The 18,945-nt window shown below is 43.8% G+C and overlaps 1 protein-coding gene across 6 annotated transcripts in view; it reads left to right on the top strand.

Moving 5' to 3' along the window:
* Window positions 1–7,762: 7,762 nt before the first annotated feature.
* Window positions 7,763–18,945, top strand: part of LOC120655707 — an 84,376-nt gene continuing 73,193 nt past the window's right edge. For 3 of the 6 annotated variants that reach the window (XM_039933671.1, XM_039933667.1, XM_039933666.1), the window contains exons 1-10: window positions 7,763–8,025; window positions 9,180–9,261; window positions 11,043–11,146; window positions 11,592–11,687; window positions 11,802–11,849; window positions 12,548–12,601; window positions 14,251–14,550; window positions 15,521–15,622; window positions 15,699–15,887; window positions 15,968–16,125. In XM_039933671.1, coding sequence (XP_039789605.1) covers window positions 8,011–8,025; window positions 9,180–9,261; window positions 11,043–11,146; window positions 11,592–11,687; window positions 11,802–11,849; window positions 12,548–12,601; window positions 14,251–14,550; window positions 15,521–15,622; window positions 15,699–15,887; window positions 15,968–16,125 — 1,148 coding nt within the window. In that variant the 5' untranslated portion in view covers window positions 7,763–8,010. The remainder of the gene's footprint in view (window positions 8,026–9,179; window positions 9,262–11,042; window positions 11,147–11,591; window positions 11,688–11,801; window positions 11,850–12,547; window positions 12,602–14,250; window positions 14,551–15,520; window positions 15,623–15,698; window positions 15,888–15,967; window positions 16,126–18,945) is intronic. The other 3 variants (XM_039933668.1, XM_039933670.1, XM_039933669.1) reach the window with 2 other exon arrangements.

The raw sequence follows: 18,945 nt of genomic DNA, 5'->3' as shown, positions 1-18,945 counted from the left end.
TAGAATCCATCACACACTAGGTACACAAAGGTCAAGGTGTTAAGATTGTCGGGATATATGTTCCTTGAATGACGACGGCGCCGCTGCTCGGGTGGGCTGAATGGCTTGTTGCGCCGGCGCTGCCTTCCTAATGCCGTAGGAAGTACATTCCCGCTTGCAATGTCAGTGTGGGCCCAAGAATGACTTTGTTTGTTTTGCTTGCACTACTCACGGTACAAAAAAAAATCTTTCATGCATGAAGTAAACGAAGTTTATTTGTAAAACTATTTTATAGATGAGTGCAACTTTACGCGATGAATCTAATGACGGTAATTAATTGATGATTGGCTACAGTAATGCTACAGTAACATTCTCTAATTCTGCGGTCACATGCCTCATTAGATTCGTCTTGCGAATTAGCACGTGGATTGTAGAGTTAGTTTTGCAAATTGACTTCATTTAATATCCGTAATTAATAGTCAAATTTTGGGCTACTCCCTAGCGCAAATAAACCAAATAGGGCCAAAGACGTTTGTGAGGGCACCGATGAGGTTCTAGAGCCGCTGCATCCTGGTTAATAAGATGGTAAATTAAAAATTTTGGAGACAACATTCACTTGCAAAAATACCATATGAGGATTACATTTATACCTGACTCGACTCTCCGTGAGTTGAGTATTTGGCGGGACATCAAACATCTATGACATGATAACTTCGTAGGCAAGGCACTAGTGGAAGAAGGGAGCGAGGAGTCCGAGGCACAACAAGGAAGACAATCCAACTTATGGCCACGAGGAGCTTATCAAGTCCGAACTACCTGGTTGAGATTAGGCCCATCACGATGACGGACCACCCGATCCGATAAATCTGACCCAACCCGCCAAAAAAAACTCGACCCGACCCGACTAAATAACGGGTCGGGTACGGAACTTAATATTTGACCTGAAACTCAAAAAAATCGATCCAACTCGAAAATTACACACAAAATTGCGGACCAACTCGACCCAACCTGAATCCGACCACGTCATGGGTCAGACATGGGCTAACATTTTTTGACCCGAAACCGGAAGTGACCCGACCCGAATTTGATCAAACCCGACAGATGATCAGCTCTAGTTGAGATGCAGAAGCTGTACTCGTCCATGAACTAGGCGTTCCGGATCTTCCCCCATAATGGGTAGGAGTCCTTTTTACGTCGATGCAGTTCCACGCCCACTTGATTCTTTTCCTCTTGGAGCAAATGCATCATCAGGAGAAGTAATGCAATTAAGCTTGTAAGCCATACGCTTGCAGGCTTGCAGCTCCTCCACACCCTCTACAATTCATTTGTGGAAAAAAAAATGTAAGCACATGCTGAAGATTGTGTAGAAAGGATAGTAATTCCGCAGAAGGATTTCTTTTTCCTCACTTCTGTGGACGCCCTTTACGGGCCAACACACGATCACGCTAGGTCGCGCAGCGCGAGGAGGAGCTCCTTGCAGCACCTCCTGCGTGGGGCGGTCAGACCGGTCGCCATGCAGAACGGCGACGATCCGACGAACACTCGCTCGGGAGAGACCCCGTCAGGCAAGCGCGCGTAGAGTTGCCCTAGACTCGGCAAGCCAGCTAGGGCGTCCTCAAACACCATTGAGACGAGAGAAGAAGAACATGTTGAGGTTGAAAAAGTAGGGTAATGAGGAAGAAAGATAAAAATAATAAAAGTAGATTGATTTGATAGATTTGATTGGGTTGTCCTCAATCGGCCGTGATCCTTTATATTTACAGGGTGGGAAAGACTTACCCCGCAAGAAATCATATTTACATATCTAAATCTATTAAAAACTCTAATTACAGTTGGATTCCTCCTAGACCGGTCAGACCCACCGGTCAGACCGGTTGGACTCCTGCCGGATCAGCTACAGCACTAGACCGGTCAGACCGCTTGGTCAGACCGGTCAGACTGGTTGATGCCAATTTCGGCTGTCAACATATGCCCCCTACTTTTTGGTAAAGCTTGCTTGCCAAAAAATATTCTTCTGAACCAAAATTGTCTAAGGGCGACGATTAGCAATGCATCATCCATATATTATATTTAAACATGCTAAAATAGCTGAAATAAGAGAACTAACAAATATAACAATTTCTGATTTAAGATCAACAAACTATTTCGGCTTTATATTCCTTAGCATGTTCAATAACAAAAATCTTGAAAACCGCCAATGCGGCCGATTATACAAATCATAGCTCCTTGGTAAAACATAATACTGATTGTCATAATACGGCAACCAAGAATTATGATCAAACCATGGATTAAACACACCTGATTATGCAGTCCATGGTGCGTGCATCGACGGGATAAATGGTGAAGTCCAATAAGATGACCGATGATGCTTTCTTGATCTTGGTGGTGAAGAACTCCTTCTTCGTTTGCCTTTCAATTGATTGCTTTGTTTTTGTTCAGACATCTTCTTGTATTTATCCAAAAGCTTCTCAAAGGTCGGTTTGGTCCTATTTTTTGCACCACCAGACTTCTTAGGTTCAGACCGGTCTGACAAACCGGTCAGACCGGTCCTGTCAGAACAGATATGGTTGTTCTTATCTTGCCCCCCAGCCGAACTTCAACATTGTTCGACTACATTGTTTGAGTCAGGATGATGTGTTGCAACTTGCTTCCCGGCTTGACATGTTTTACATAATTTATTCTTGTCAAATGTGACGTCCTTCAAGCCGGTGATCATCTCTCTTGTGGGCTTTCTTGAGGTTGCTCATCCCAATATGAGCAATTCTTCTATGCCAAAGCCACCCAAGAGACGACTTGGTGAAGAGGCATGTCATGGTGCTTGTTTGCTTTGAAGAGAAATACACCAAGTAAATGTTGCCATGCCTAAACCCCGTGAATACCAATGACTTGTCTTCTTCAAGAGTTACTACAACACCATTCTTGTCAAAGGTACACGTTAGTCCAAGATCACATAATTGAGCAATCGAAATAAGATTAAAACTAAGTGCTTCTACAAACAAGACATTAGAAATAGATAAATCTTTTGAAATAGATATTCTACCCAAACTTAAGACTTTTCCTCTTGAGTTATCACCATAGGTGACGTGTTCATGATCGCCGGGGTCTTCAAGGGAGGTGAACATGCTATCATTGCCGGTCATGTGTTGAGAGCAACCGCTATCAAGTACCCAATGTTTTCCACCGACTTTGCAGTTCACCTACACACATGAGAATTCACTTTTGAGTTTTCGAAACCCAAACAAGCTTTGGGCCTTTGCACATGTGTGACAAGAGCTTTTGGGACCCAAAGTTGCTTGGGGAGTTTCTTCTTTGACTCCTTAGTGATTTTGCCAATGAATTTGGCCTTCACCTTGCCCTTCACTTTACTCAAAAGAAAATGGTTATTTTGAAACATTGATGAGTAATTCTTCGGTAAAGTGGGAAGAGGACGTGATGGTAAGGGTGCACTCCCTAGTGTGGTGCCCGGTGACTTGGCAATGTTGGCAATATGAACTAACTTCCTTGATGAAGTTAGTCTTGATCTCCGGAGAAGGAGTAGTGCCTTGATTTGGCTCCGGAAATGAACCAAGACCTCTCTTGCCATAGTCACGAGCATTGTTGAAGAGAATTTCCTTGTGGATGTATTCTCCTCTTGAGAGCTTCTCCACACTACTCTTGAGGCTTGCCACTTGATCCATCAATTTCTTTTCCCTAGAAGGAGCAAGCTCGGGCACAATATTAATAACATTTGCATTAATGAGTAGGTCATCGCATGAAGTAGAAGCATTGACCTTTTCAATGGTTTCATTAACAAAGTTCTCAAGACTTGGGTCAATTGCTTCATAGGCAAATTCAAGTTCTTGATATTTGTGAGCCAACTCCCTATGCTCTTGTTTAAGCTTTTTGTGGCTCTCTTCAACTTGCTTAGCAAGTACAAGTGACTCATTGTGCTTTTTGAGCAAGTCATTGTACTTGCCAAGCAAATCGGAGTGGGCAAGCTCTAACTTGGCATGAGTGCTCTCAAGAATCTTGACTTTGCCCGTTTCCCTCTTGATAATGGATGTATACTCATTAATGAGGTTAGTAAACTCATAAGGGTCAAACTCTTCATCACTATCATTATCACTATCCACCTCACATATCTTTGTGTTACCTTTTGCCATGAGGCACATGGGAGGCGGAGGTAGCGGTGATTCTTCATTGGTGAGGGCGATGGTGGCGATGTCTTCTTCATCACTTGAATCTTCACTTGATGAGACATCGGTCACCCACTATTGTTTTTCCACCAAGAAGCTTCTCTTGGTGTGGCTTTTCTTCTTTGGGAAGAGCTTGGCCTTCTTGTCATGGCTCTTCTTCTTCCCAAGCTTCTTGTTTTTGTTCTTCTTTTCATCCTCTTCATCATCGTTTGAATCATGGCGATGTTTGCTTTTGTTGTCCTTCTTTCTCTTGTCCGGCTTGGGACAATCGGGAGAGATGTGGCATTTTTCTCCACAATTGTAGCATGTTTTGTGCTTGACATCTTCCCTTGGCCGGAACATTCTTTTTTTAGGGTCAAAGTTGTAACCCTTCTTGTTTATTTTATCGCTCAAGCGTGTGAACTTTCTCATCATGAGAGCAAGTTCTCCATCTTCTTCATCATCGGATGAGCTTTCATGATGATCCTCTTCTTCATTGCTTGAGCTTGATTCTTACTTGATCATCTTGAGCTTGCGGGGCTTGTTTGCCTTGGTTTTGAGAGCGATTGACTTGCTTGTAGTTGGCTCTTCGGACATACCAAGGATACCCATTTCATGAGCGCAAATTTCGGCCACAAGCTCTTCCACTTCCATCGTATCAAGATTCTCCTTTTGAAGCATAGCATTGTTGATGTTATACTTGGGCTTCGGAAGGAGCATGAAAATCTTGCTGTTGATGGAGCCACTGTCAATTTTAGAAACTTCAAGAGCATTAATGTCCTTAACAATGACATTCAAGCAAGAATACATATCATTGCAATTTTCATGAGCTAGCATCTTAAAATAATCATATTTAGCTCTAAACAAGTGATATTTTTGTTCACGGACTTTTGTGGAGCCTTCATGAATTTCAATTAGCTCTTTCCAAATATCACTTGCTAAGTCCATGCCATTTACTCTAGCAAAGACTTCCTCACTAATGGCTTCGAAAATTACATTTCTAGACTTTTCATTCCACTTGAGTTGTTCCGAGGTGGGAGTTCCGGTGAAACCGGTTTTTGTTGCCAACCATACTTCGAGGGCAATCGCATCAAGGTATGCGGCCATGCGAACTTTCCAATAAGCAAAGTTCTTGCCCTCGAAGTGAGGCGGTGAACCACCCATCTTGGCCATAGCTCTAGGCGGTGAAGCCTAATGATCCAAATGAGCAACGAGACTCTGATACCAATTATAAGGATCGATGGACCAAGAGGGGGGGTGAATTGGGACTTTTTCAAAATTCTAAAACAATTAAAACAACCTTAACCTATGCAATGCTAGTAAGGCTCAATTCACCAACCGGCTAACAAAGCAAACTACACAAGCTAGCAAAGATACAACAAGATATGAAACTAAGCAAGTTAGAGCTAAGTTATGATCTCTAAGGTCAAGCACATGAATAATTATAAGAAAGTAAGTGCATGAAATGAAAGAGTGGGCAAGAGACAACCGGATTTTTTCCCGTGGTGTCGATGTGTTGGCACACCCCCTAATCCACGTGTGACACTCACTAAGAGTCTTGTCACCTCCCATGTCACCTTGACTTGGACGCTCACTAAGAGTCTCCGTTCACCATCCCTGCGTGGTGGAGCTCAAGCCACGTACAAACTTCTTCGGACTCCCACAATCCTTGGCAAGCTCCGGAAGAAACACCTTCAATCACCAAGATCGCCTAGGTGCTGCCAATCACCAAGAGTAACGAGCTAGGGTCTTCACTTGAGCAAGAACCGATCACCAAGAATGGATGCACACAAGCTTCTCTCTACTCAAGTCCTTAGTCTTGCTTCTTGAATGATTGAATGAACAAATATGTGGAAGATGAAGCTCAAGGTGGCTCTCAACAATAGTATAGTGTATGAATGTTGCCTGGTGTCAAGAGAGAGCAAAATAACCCATTGGAGGGGTATATATATGCAGCTCACACGAAAGAGCCGTCGGAGAAAAGCTGCCAGAAAAGTACGCAACGCCGGTTAATCCGACGATCCTCCAATTGTCAGCGTCGGTTTAACCGATGAGTGTAAACTGCCCCTTTTGGAAACTAGCCGTTACCACTCGGGCAGATTAACCGACGCATCATCGGTTTAACCGGTGAGTGTAGTTGTCCACTGATCAACTGAAAAACCAAGTCTCTGGACAACTGCACCTACGTTAACTCAAATCTATCGTCGGTTCAACCGGTGAGTATAACTTCTGAAATCCTTGGAAAAACCAACTCACTGGGCAAATGCACCGACGTCAATTTCAAATATCGCCGGTTTAACCGGTGTGCATAGCCTTGAAACACCCTGGAAAACCAACCTTCTGGACAACTGCACCGACGTCAATTTTAAACATCGTCGGTTTAACCGGTGTATAGACTTGTCCAGACTCTGCTAACTGTGTTTAACCGACGTATAGAAAAATGGAAGCGTCGGTTAAACCAGAGTGTAGACTTTTTCTGATTTTGCCTTTTCTGATTTGAGTCTTGAGTGAAATCCAAATATTCTTAAGATATAAGTTGAAAACCACTTATTTGAACTTCTTTAGAACCTGAGTGACCATAGTGTGCATCCATTTTTGATTGATCATGTCCATGCTCAAGTTACTTGACCTTAACCCCTCTTAATAGTGCGATCACTACAAAACTATAAAACATATACTAACCTAAGTGTCCTTCTACGACTTCTACGAAAAGCACGAAGGTATCCGGATTATTGATGAGAATCACTAGCATGAGCCATTGCTACCCCTGCCTCATTTGCAAGTCGAGCAAGTTTACAAAGGTAATTGGTTGCACTCCAACCCGAGTAAGGTCGCATTAGGGGTTGTTTGGTTCCAGAGACTTTTTTAAGTCTCTGGAACTTTTTAGTATTTAAAAGTATTAAATAAAAGTTAATTATAAAACTAACTGCAGAACCCTGGGGCTAAATTGCGAGACGAATCTAATGAGGTATATTTATCTATGATTAGCGGATGGTTACTGTAGCATCACTGTAGCAAATTATGAATTAATTAGGCTCATTAGATTCGTCTCGCGAAAAAGCACTCAGCTATCAAAAAACATTTATAAATATATTTTATTTAATACTATAAAATAGTTTGATACCTTTTGATGTGATAGAGATTTTTGAAAAAAGTTTGGTTCCAAACAGTGCCTTACTCGTTAACAATGTATCCTCGTAGTGCCACTTGCTCGACGACATGCACCATCGGTCGGTTATCCCAAAGCTGAAGCGAAATGACAGATACAAAAATTTTATTATATATCTAAATATATATTATATTTAGATGTATAATAAAATATATGAATATAGAAGAACCAAAATCACTAATAACGCGAAACAGACAGAGTACATGTAAAATGCCAACAAACAACAAGTAAGGATCCAAGGACGAGAAATAAAAAATGTGGCAAAGCCCCACCACCGTGCGCTCCATAGAAAGTGGCACCGCACGGGCACTCGCATATACCCCCGCCACCTGTTTGACCAGGCGTGCGTCCGAAGCGTGGCGCACGTACGTCCCGGACCGAGCCAAAAAGGAACCCCACCACCACCGCGAACACCCCCGTGCCGGCCCCATCCCGTCCCGTCCCGTCCCCCGCCTCCCCCTCGCTCCGCCTCCTCCGTCGTCTTCCTCGCCACCTCCGCGCTCTCCACCCTCGGCCTCTCTGCTCCCATCCCCCGCGGAAACCCTAACCCGCCCTCTCGGCCCCGCCGGCCCATGACGGCGCCCCGCCGCGCTCGAGGAGGAGGGAGAGGATTCGCGACCGTGCCGCCGTCGCCGCCGTGCTAGCGCGCCCCCGGCCCCGCCATCCCCGCGCTCGGCCCGCCTGCGGGTCGTTCCCGCAGTAACCGCCATGTTCGAGGGCCACGTATGATCTCTCTCTCTCCCGCCTTCCGTATTCCCCATTCATTCGGCGCCTTCGGTCTGGGCCATTTTTGTCTTTTGTCGCGTGTGATCGACGACGGCCCGCGTGATCGAGTGGCAGACCGGCAGTGGGATTATGTTGTTAGTGGTGTGGTTTCTGTTGGGGTTAGTGAATATCTGTGCTGATCATGTTTCGGGTTCAGTGGCAGTTTGGAAGGGTGGAATTCGGTTTGTTGATGGCTGACTCTTGGCTGTTTGTACTTCGATCTTCCCTCGAGGAAGAGTTTCATGTTGAAATATGGGGGAGCGTCTAAAGGGGCAGAAGTGTTGGTAGTTGCGGTGCACATGCGTATATTGTTCAGTTTAATTTCATAGCCTTGACAGGATTCCAACCGCTCAGGAGTCTGTTCATTTAGCTCGAGTAGAATGTGCTGCTATATTTGTTATTACTGTATGACACTATATCATTGCCTTTCGTAGTTGCATCTGTGTTATTGCAATGTGGAACTTCATAGCTGCTATGTACCTTTTGTTTATTTCACAAATTTCCTATTCCTTGTTACCTTCAGAAGATATGCACTTTGCTGCTCTTAAAGGTAGGATGCTCTTCCATTGCAGTTAGCTTGTATTTGCATTGATGCTATTTTGTGTGGCTTAGTGTTTCTTGCTACAATTTTTTTGAGTGTTAATAATCATCATTCCTGCAACTGAACGCCGTGTGAATCCAATTAATGGAGTTGATCACCAATGGCCATTCAACAATACAAGTGTCCTTATCACTCCTTGTTCTCAGTTGTGAATGTAATTTTAAGCATATCTGTTGTGGTGAGAAATATGGTCTGTGATATCCTACCACACTGTTCAATTTTTTATTGTCTATTTCTTTGATGTCCTTATGTATGGAACAACTATGCTGGTAAACATTGGGTTGTGAGTAATTTACGAGTTGTTACAGTTACTTCTGTTCTAACCGTTAACTCATTCATGTTAACTGATAAGTAATGCTTAAATGGTGAATCACCTAGATATTTTGCAATCTATTTTTCAGAACTTATTAATTTCATGCTGTTATAAAATTTAGGTTTTGCACGTTGCCACAAAGTTTTCATCTTAGCATTATGTTCTAAGCAATGACATAGTTGTTACTTTTTAATATAGGTGCTGTATCTGCTACGCAAATATTTGGGTGAATATGTTGAAGGGCTTTCTGTTGAAGCTCTTAGGATAAGTGTCTGGAAAGGTATATGATTTTTCTTACTGTTATTTTCCTTTTGCCTAAACATTGTTTCCTTCTTGTACTGTAAATTGCAAATTTGCAATTATTTTATGTTCTTATCTAAGCTTCGATTTTGCAGTGGTTTGATACAACTAGCTCTTTTCTTATTTATTAGACCAAACGCTCCAACCTTAGTTTTACTGTATTGCTTATTTGGTGCTGGCCTGAAGTAGGATGAAGTGGGTCCCGTTAAAAAAAACATGACCCTGGGATGAACTCGGACCATTGTTAGAAAGCTTGCAAGTTCTTAGTTTCTTACAACTCGAAAATCTTGTAACCTAAGTACCTAACTGATGGACTATGGATAAAAGCCCCCACCCCTCCCACTATAACACCTGGGTTTTATGGTAGGGTTGGCTAGGTGGGGCGCGCTAACATGGTACCAGAGCCAAAGGTCCCGGGTTCGAACCCGCCTGGCCACGCATTTCCGCTGCGCGATTTCCCCTGCGCCTCTCGTGTGCTGAGACTTGCTGCGGGCTATGCCAGGCACTAGACCTGCTGCGGGCTACGCCAGGCTCGCACGCCGTAGGGGGAATGATGTACTATGGATAAAAGCCCCCACCCCTCCCACTATAACACCTGGGTTTTATGGTAGGGTTGGCTAGGTGGGGCGCGCTAACACTAACTGTTTACTAGGATCACAGCATGCAATGTTTGATATTATAAGGTCAAGAACTGAAATGATGAAGATGCTTTCTTATTTGTTATGCGATACTCATAAGGTTCACAATTATATTAATGGTGATTCACACTAATCTCTTCATGGAAATGGGGTAGTCTTGTCTCGAAACACATAAGCTTAGAAACTTAGTTTGGCGTTGTTTTCTCTTGACATTTGACAATTATTGATGTATAGGAAAATTGACTTCAGGTAAATATTCCTGATTCTGTTATCATTCAGTCAATGTGTCCGGAAGTACTATACTAGGGTCCTTCTAGGAAGCTGATGCCGTGATAAACAGAAAATAAATCTGATATTTCAGGCCTTTGACCATATGAACTTAGACTATATTGCCTCCTGAAGGACCCTAGTATAGTACCACTCTACATTCATGCACCTGCACGATCTTGTCTGTGGTAGCTTGGTACAGGGTAGCTCTTAGCATGGCTTTTTTTTTTTTCTGGCTGAAGTCTGCTTCTTCATGATGTTACCTGACACATCCTGAGCCAGTGAGATCCTTCACTGGAAGGTTGTAGCAGCACAGCACCTGGTGCCCGCTGCAGCTTGCAGGGAAGGGCACTGTGAGACGTTTTCAAAATTAGTACCATAATTTGTAGCACAGAATTTAGAACTAGATTGAACCAGCAGTCCTATTGGGAAAGACTATAAAAGCCTGATTTGGAAAGATGACCACACGTTCCACCACCGCTGCGTGCCAAAGGAATCGGAACCTATAATAATTGTGAGCATCCAAAAATCAAAATCATATTGAGTTAAAAGTTTGAGTTGAATCAAGCTTATAATAATATATTTTTCTGAATTGCTGCCTGACCGTTTGAATCGATGGTTGTACCAGGAAACCTGTCACTTGATCTAACACTCATGGGTCATGTTTCGAAAGATGAATCACCTGATGAGATTCTATCACTACCATGCTCCTTTTTTCATATTGTTATACTCTACAATCATCTAACATGGCTTTATAAACGTTGACCATTCTGTTCAAAATTTCAGCAGTCACTGTGCTACTTGTGTAGCTATATTACTTGTGATTGTGACCCTGCTTTTGTTTCTGTCTGTAAAGGTGATGTTGTTCTAAAAGACTTAAAACTTAAGGCTGAAGCACTCAATTCTCTCCGGCTTCCAGTGACAGTGAAAGCTGGGTTTGTTGGCACCATAACCTTAAAGGTACATTTTTTTATTGTACCATACATGATTGTTCCTGGTTTCAATTTTGTGGTGTTTTTTCTTACATCACAATATCAAGTAGTTGTTTATTAGAGCTGTTATCATGTAGCATGAGTGGCATTTTTTTTATCGAACACGCAGGAGAGCTGCGTATCTTTGTATTAAGAGAGAAACATTAGTGGCATTTTGAAACTGGATAATTTACTTCTTTCAGCAGTACATGCTGATTTATTATTCATGGGTAACAAACCTATTATATTTTCCATTGCTTGTATACACAAGTTCCATCTGGATTAGAATATGCTTAATCGTGTATTCCTTAATATGAATAGCATCTAACCATACAGCAAGTCACCGTTTATCTTCCGTTGTCTGCACTTCTTGTTCTCCTGTGTCGTCGATTTCTATTTGTGAATTGTAAATGCTGAAGTGTAATTTCTAATAGGTCCCATGGAAGAGCCTGGGTAAAGAACCAGTCATTGTTCTTATTGATCGTCTATTTGTTCTTGCTCATCCTGCTCCTGACGGACAGACTCTAAAGGTATTTATTATTGGTATTTTAGGTTTAGCCTGAAACAATAGTTCTACGAAATACACTTCCTCAGTTCATATTTCTCACTATATATTTTCATTTTGTCTTCTTTTTCAACATTAGGAAGAAGATAGAGAAAAACTTTTTGAAGCCAAGCTTCAGCAGATTGAGGTTTGTTTCATGCTATGTCATTGTTGCTTCTTTTCTTGTGACAGTCAAGAGTTAATATATTGATCTTATAAGTTATATTTACGCAAGGTGAACAAGCCAATTCAAAATGAATTCGCACCTGGGCTTGTATTACTTTGAGTTTTTTTTATGCCTAAGTATGCATCTGTTCTTGCCTTTCATTTGCTTGTGGTATATTTATGCTAGGATTGTGCATTCTATTAAGATTCTTTGCTTTGAGTTAGCATTTTCTGGCATTATGGATTGATTCTTTAATGTGATACATTCTTAAAAGATCACTGATTCTTAGAACCACTGATCTAAGATCATGTATTTTTTGATATACTTAATTTGCTTGAAGTCTTTTCTGTTCCAGTTGCCTAAATTGATTGCCAGTTTTCCACCAAACTAACTTCAGCTCCACCTTAATGACCTTGTCATTGAGCACCCTTTCTTGTATGGTTATGAACTTCTCAAAGTTAATCAGCCAGCCTTCTCTCTATTACGATTTAAGTGTTGTTTTTAACCCCAGCAGTCTTGCAATCTTCTGTTGAGTTATGAATTAACTGTTACTCCTTTCTTTTGTCTGATTTTATTTTCTTGCTTTCTCAGTTCTGCTTGATCTGTTTTCACATTCTCTGATTTTTCCTTACAAATTGTTTGTACAAACAGCTTTTAATGCTTTCTCCCTTGTTTTGCAGGCTGCAGAGGCAGCAACTCTTGAAGCAACAAGTAGGAACTCAAAAGGAGGACCTGTATGATCCTGTTTTGTCTCTGAATGCTTAACATTTTTGTGCTTCTTTGTTATTTATCCAAACTATACTAGTGAACCACATTCATATTGAGTATGCCCTGTTTGGCAGAGCTCCAGTTCCCGGCTCCACGTTTTGTAGACTAAATAAAATGATATAGTCATATAAATGTCTGTTTTGGTATATAATAAATATCTATTTTGGTATATAATAAGATATAAGATCATTCATCCAAACACTCTCAGTATAACCCCAGCCCCAACATCCAGAGGTCGGCCTATCTTTTGTTTCCCTAAGCTGGCACATTGTTCCCAGATACGGCGATACGGATACGCAACACAGCGATACTTTGATATAGCATTTTTCCAAAAACACCGATACGGGGATATATATGTTATATTTATATTTATAGAAAGTGTTAGCGCGCCCCACCTAGCCAACCCGACCATAAAACCAAGGTGTTATAGTGGGAGGGGTGGGGGCTTTTATCCATAGTCCATCATTCCCCCTACGGCGTGCGAGCCCGGCGTAGCCCGCAGCAGGTCTCAGCACACGAGAGGCGCAGGGGAAATCGCACAGCGGAAATGCGTGGCCGGGTGGGTTCGAACCCGGGACCTCTGCTCTGGTACCATGTTAGCGCGCCCCACCTAGCCAACCCGACCATAAAACCCAGGTGTTATAGTGGAAGGGGTGGGGGCTTTTATCCATAGTCCATCAGAAAGGACGAGTTTTTTCTACACTCGCGTGTAGCTACTCTCACCATCAGTATGCAATCATGCGTATGTCCACATACATATTTATCACTTGGAGTATGTTCATATACTAATTCTAAGATACTTCAAAATGATATATACGAAATTTTTTAAAAGCCTACCTGTTTTTTAAATATATTATGATTATACCTTACTACTACATATTAAAAATAAGTATGTCCACATACTCCATATATGGTCACGTACCCAATGTATATACCATCATAGATGTTCTAGTATGATCACATACTCCGCGTACATACTCTTCGTTGGGTAAGATATGTCATAAATCATGAGATTCACACGTGAGAGTAGCTACAAGCGAGTGTAGAAAGGAATTTTCCTTTATAGAAATATATTATATAGATAAAGTAAAAAATGTATACATAATCATAAATATAGCTTAAGATGTTTTGTCTGATTGCTCAGTATTTGATGCAATAATTCATCCACCTTACATGTATATAGGACATATATTTATAGGCAAAATCAGAGGATAGGGTTTCGAGGTGTCAGGAAAGAATCAGAAAGGTATCAACACAGTATCCAATATTTTATTTATTTAAATATTAATAAAATATATGATACTTGTCCGACAAGTATCAGAGGAGTATGGGTATCGGGTAAGTATCGGTATTTGATACTTGAGGGTTCACAAGTATTCATGGATTGTAGCATATGAATGCACGGTCAGGATCATGGCCTGGAGCTTCTCTTCATTAAACAAACATCAGCATTAATAGATAAAACACACACAATAATTTTGTTATAATTTTTTTTGTGGCTTTGAGGGCTTGGATTCTCTTGAAGCATATCGATCTTTGATTGTGGGGTCTATAATTGTTGGTAAAGTGGGTGGGGCTTAGTAACCGTTCTGATATAATTCTTCTATTGTTTTAGGTACCAGGTGGAAATTCATGGCTATACAATTTGATATCTACAATTATTGGTAATCTTAAAGTAACCATCAGTAACGTACACATCAGATATGAAGATTCTGTCAGGTTTGTTAAACAAATATCTGTTTTAGCCTCTTCTTATTTTCTTGTATTTTTTTTAACATTTTCTTTGATTCTCCCCAGCAATTCTGGGCACCCGTTCGCGTCTGGTTTCACATTATCAAAACTTGCAGCCGTTACAGTGGACGAGGATGGTAATGAGACATTTGATGCAGGTGTAGCCCTAGATAAGCTACGAAAGGTTAGAGCACATTAATACAGCATGTAATTTCCTTTTCTGTTTTTACCAGTAACCTGTCATATCAGAAGCATCGTATTTTATTTTTTGTATTGATGATGAGATTTGACATTGAAATCCATGTCAACCTAGGTGACTAGCCTAGCAGCAGCTATGATACTAGTAAATAGCACCCCCTCGGTCCCTGATTACGGTATGGTTTCAGAGTATGTAGTGGAAAACTTCAGCCACCAGTATGTTAAACAATGTAATTAGGCCATAATGAATAATATTAGAAAAAAAGAAAGTTACTCTCACCTTATTTGTCTTGTCCTTTGCTTGTTAACAGTAGGAATAGTTTAGTTGTAGAAGGTTGAAACATTAGTTTCACTATTCACGTAACCACTGCCTTTTGCTTGTAGCAGTCCTTTACTCCTTTACCCTTCAGTTGAGGCTTGAACAACTCTGGGTTAAAGGAACAGGAATTTCACATGAAATTGTAAATTCAATTTGTAAATTGAAGTGAATGGCTCATTTTCGATCGTTTCTGCCTATACTATCTTATGGCTTTCAAATAGAGGTGAATATCATTAAAATGTTTATAGACGAATAACAGCTACTAGACATAATGACAATGCGACATAAGATTTGTAGGTTGGTCTATCTGATGACTGGAATTCTTTTGTACAGTCAAGTTTTGTATCACTGGTGAATGTTGGAATTTGTTCTGGTTGGTCTTTCACCGTCATTTACTTTGTGTTTATTGCTATTATACTCTCGAACATTTCATATTGTTTTCCTGGATGGTATGTTACTTGATATTTGGGGCTGGCAAGTGGTACTATTATTTTTTTAGGTTGAATTGATGCATTTTTCATAGTATTAATGTCATTACAAGCTATGATTTTCCTCTTTGATTATCAGCTTTTGTTTATATAAATGTTTTTATAATCAAGATAATTATTTTCTCATTTTTTTTGTCGTCATTGTTTAGTCTGTCAAACTGCATAGGCTGGCCATCTACCATGACTCCGACAGCAAACCTTGGAAGCTTACTAAGAAATGGGAAGATCTAAATCCTACTGAGTGGAGAGAGGTTGTTCTCGTGTCAGTCATAACACCTTTGTTTTGTACCTGTTTGCCATTTCTTATGATTGAATGGTCTGTCACAGATATTCCAAGATGGCATCGATGATCACTCTGTAAATTCCATATGGGCAGTAAATCGGAACTACTTAGTTTCACCTATAAATGGCACCCTTAAATATAAGCGACTTGGAAAGAATGAAAGAGGGGATCCAGATACCCCTATTGAGAAAGCCTCACTTGTCCTGAGTGATGTTTCTTTAACTGTAACTGAGGTATCACATTACTCTACTTCTTTAGTATTGTTAGTTATTGTGTTTACAATTACTTATTGTTATCTGCCATTCTATACCAGGCACAGTATTATGATGGTATTAAACTCTTGGAAACGTTCTCAAGGTTTAGAACACGTGTTGATGTGTCTCACTTACGGCCTATTGTACTAGTAAAGGAAGATCGTCGTGCTTGGTGGCGCTATGCAATGCTTGCTGGTCTGCGACAAAAGAAACTATGGTAATACTCATCTGTTAGGCTCCGTTTGTCCTTGCTTCTTCACTTCTATTATTTTCCTTCCCATGTTATGAGTAAAATAGTTAATCTGACTTTTGGAAGGCCTTTGCTTTGTATAAGATCATTGGACAGAATCTCTCTTTTGATTGTTTAAATTTTCCCTTCACTCTACTACCGGTGCAAAGGCACCTCTACTCCTGTATCTCTGCCCTTGCTTCTTTAATATGCATGTCCTGTCACCTTTCCGCACCACATCTCCTCTGTCACGTTTCCTCAATAACATTGACACATCTTGTGATATTCTTGAAAACCCATCAACTGCTTAGAGGAAGGGAGGTAGGAACATTAGAAGAGGAGGTAATAGTGGAGATAACATGATAATACATTGATGATAGGATTTTGTTGCGAATTATTTTGTTAAGCAAGTTTTTGTGTATTCTTCCCCCCGTCCTTTTAGTAGTTAACTCACAGAAAAAGACAAGTGGAGGATTGATGTACTGACCAGGCCTTTATAAATAATGAAAAGGAAAAATTGTCCAAAAAATAAATAGCAATTTATACAGTCCTCAATAACATGTTTGCCTTTTTTTTTTGTATTGACATTGACATGTAGTCCCTATTGCTTCTATGCTGTAAAATATGAAACATTTCAATACTGCTACCTTTATTTGAAATGGGAAAATAACATGCTATCACTCCTGGACTCCTTATTAGAATATCACCACAATCCAAAGTACACATTTAAAAATTGTTGTGGAACCATATCATAGCAAATTATATTAAAATATATTAATACCACTTATGTTTAAGTGGTGGGCTATGCATTCTAGGGGTTTATTTGTAAATAGTTGCGATACATCATTCAGTTTTATTACTTATTGTGCAGAATTTGATAAAATGTCTTGAGTCTTGTCCGGTTATTTAGTCTAATGTATGCTTTGATATTTATTAGTTTTATGATTTGAAATTGTTAGCTTTCTTGTTGTCCAGTCTTAAACACCGCTGCGCCGGTAGTTCAGACTGCGGGGGGGTGTTGGAGTATATTGAGCCCATGTATAGAGGCCCATCTAGAGGCCCGTGTATAGGAACTATATATCCCACCCTTCTAGGGTTTGGAGTAATACAAGCCACTATTCTCTCCTATCCTCTCCTTTACATGGTATCAGGCTAGGTTGAGCGGTGCTCCCGGCGGCGCACCTCTCCTGCGCATGGCCGGCCGCCCGCCCTCCTCTGCTTCCCCTCAGGCGCCGCCGCCTCCTCTCCCTGGCAGGCGCGCCACCGCCGCCGCCGCCCCTTCCCTCCTCCACCACCTTCCCTCCCCTCTGCAGAGCGCACAACCGCGTCCGGCCGGCCGCCCGCCCTCCTCTGCTTCCCCTCAGGCGCCGCCGCCTCCTCTCCCTGGCAGGCGCGCCACCGCCGCCGCCGCCCCTTCCCTCCTCCTCCACCACCTTCCCTCCCCTCTGCAGAGCGCACAACCGCGTCCGCTTCTTCCCAGATCCCCTGCGCCCGCCGCTTCAGCCTCACCTCGGGCGCCGGGAGAAGTCGTGGAGCCGGTACAGGGACTTCCGCCGCTTCAGCCTCAGGACCCCTGGGCGCCGCGCCGGTCCCCAAGCCCCCAGGATCTGGGCCGCCCTGCCCCTGCTCTGCTCGCGCTTCCTTCCCTCCCCTCCTCTGCTCCGGCCCCCGGAGCCACCGCCGGGGCTGCTGCTGCGGCTGCCACCAGCACCGCCGCAGCTGGCCCGCGGCCCCCTACCGCCGCCGCTCTGGTCGCCGCCGCGCAGGCCGCTGTGGATCCCGCGGCCACCCTCACCGCCACTGCTGCAGGGCCGCTGGGCGCGCCACGGACGCCCTACGCCGCCACGCGGGCTGCTGCTCCGGTGCTGCAGGCGCCCCAGGGCACCGCTGCCGCCGCCCCTGCTCATGGCGCGGTGCGACCGTGGCTCCTGGACGTCGCCAACGCCGCCCCTGCTCTCGGCCCGGCGCGACCGTGGCCCCAGGGCGCCGCCGCCGCGCCCGCGTCCTCCTGCAGCAGCGCGCCCGCGGTGTCCGCTACGGCCTGGCGTGCCCTGCGATGTGAGCGCGACGCGCTTGCTGCCATCGAGCAGACCGCTGCGCACGCCGCGCAGGCCGCCGTCGCACCCGCCACGCTCGTCGCGCGGGTGCACGCCGTGCAGGCCGCGCGGGCCGCCGCCTCCCTCGCCGCCGCGAGAGCCGTCGCGCCCGCCGCGCACGATGCGCTGGCCGCGCGGGCTGCCGCCTCCCTTGCTGCCGCGCACGCCGCGCAGGTCGTTGCGCCCGCCGCGCCCGCCGCGCAGGCCGTCGCGCACAGGGACCCCACGCGGGCTGCTGCCTCCCTCGCCGCTGCGCCGGCCGTCGCGCCCGTCGTGCACGCCGCGCAAGCCCAGGCAGTCACGCCCGCCGCGCAGGGGGTGGGCCCTCGTCCTCAGCCCCAGCCGGCGGCCATGCTCGCCGCTGCTGCCCCTCTGTTTGCGCCGTTCTGGCTACCGCCCGCTCCACCCAGCCAGCAGCCGACCTGGCCTGGGGCGCCGTCCTTGAGCGCCACGGGGCGGACGCCGCCGGCCAGCACCGAGTGGATCGCCGACTCGGGTGCCTCCTTCCACACCACCCCACATGTCGGTATCCTCTCTTCTGTCCGACCCCCACACCCCTCTTGTCCTTCTTCCATCATGGTTGGTGACGGGTCTTGCCTTCCTGTCACTGCCGTGGGTTCTGCTCCTTGCTCCTTTCATCTTCCCAATGTCCTCGTTGCTCCTCAGATGGTTCATAACCTTCTTTCCATTCGTCAGTTTACAGCTGACAATT

Source organism: Panicum virgatum, chromosome 1N (genome assembly GCF_016808335.1).
Source record: "Panicum virgatum strain AP13 chromosome 1N, P.virgatum_v5, whole genome shotgun sequence".
NCBI classification, from domain to species: domain Eukaryota; kingdom Viridiplantae; phylum Streptophyta; class Magnoliopsida; order Poales; family Poaceae; genus Panicum; species Panicum virgatum.
Note: the sequence above shows the minus strand (reverse complement) of the source record. Positions and strands in the feature narration are given on the sequence as shown.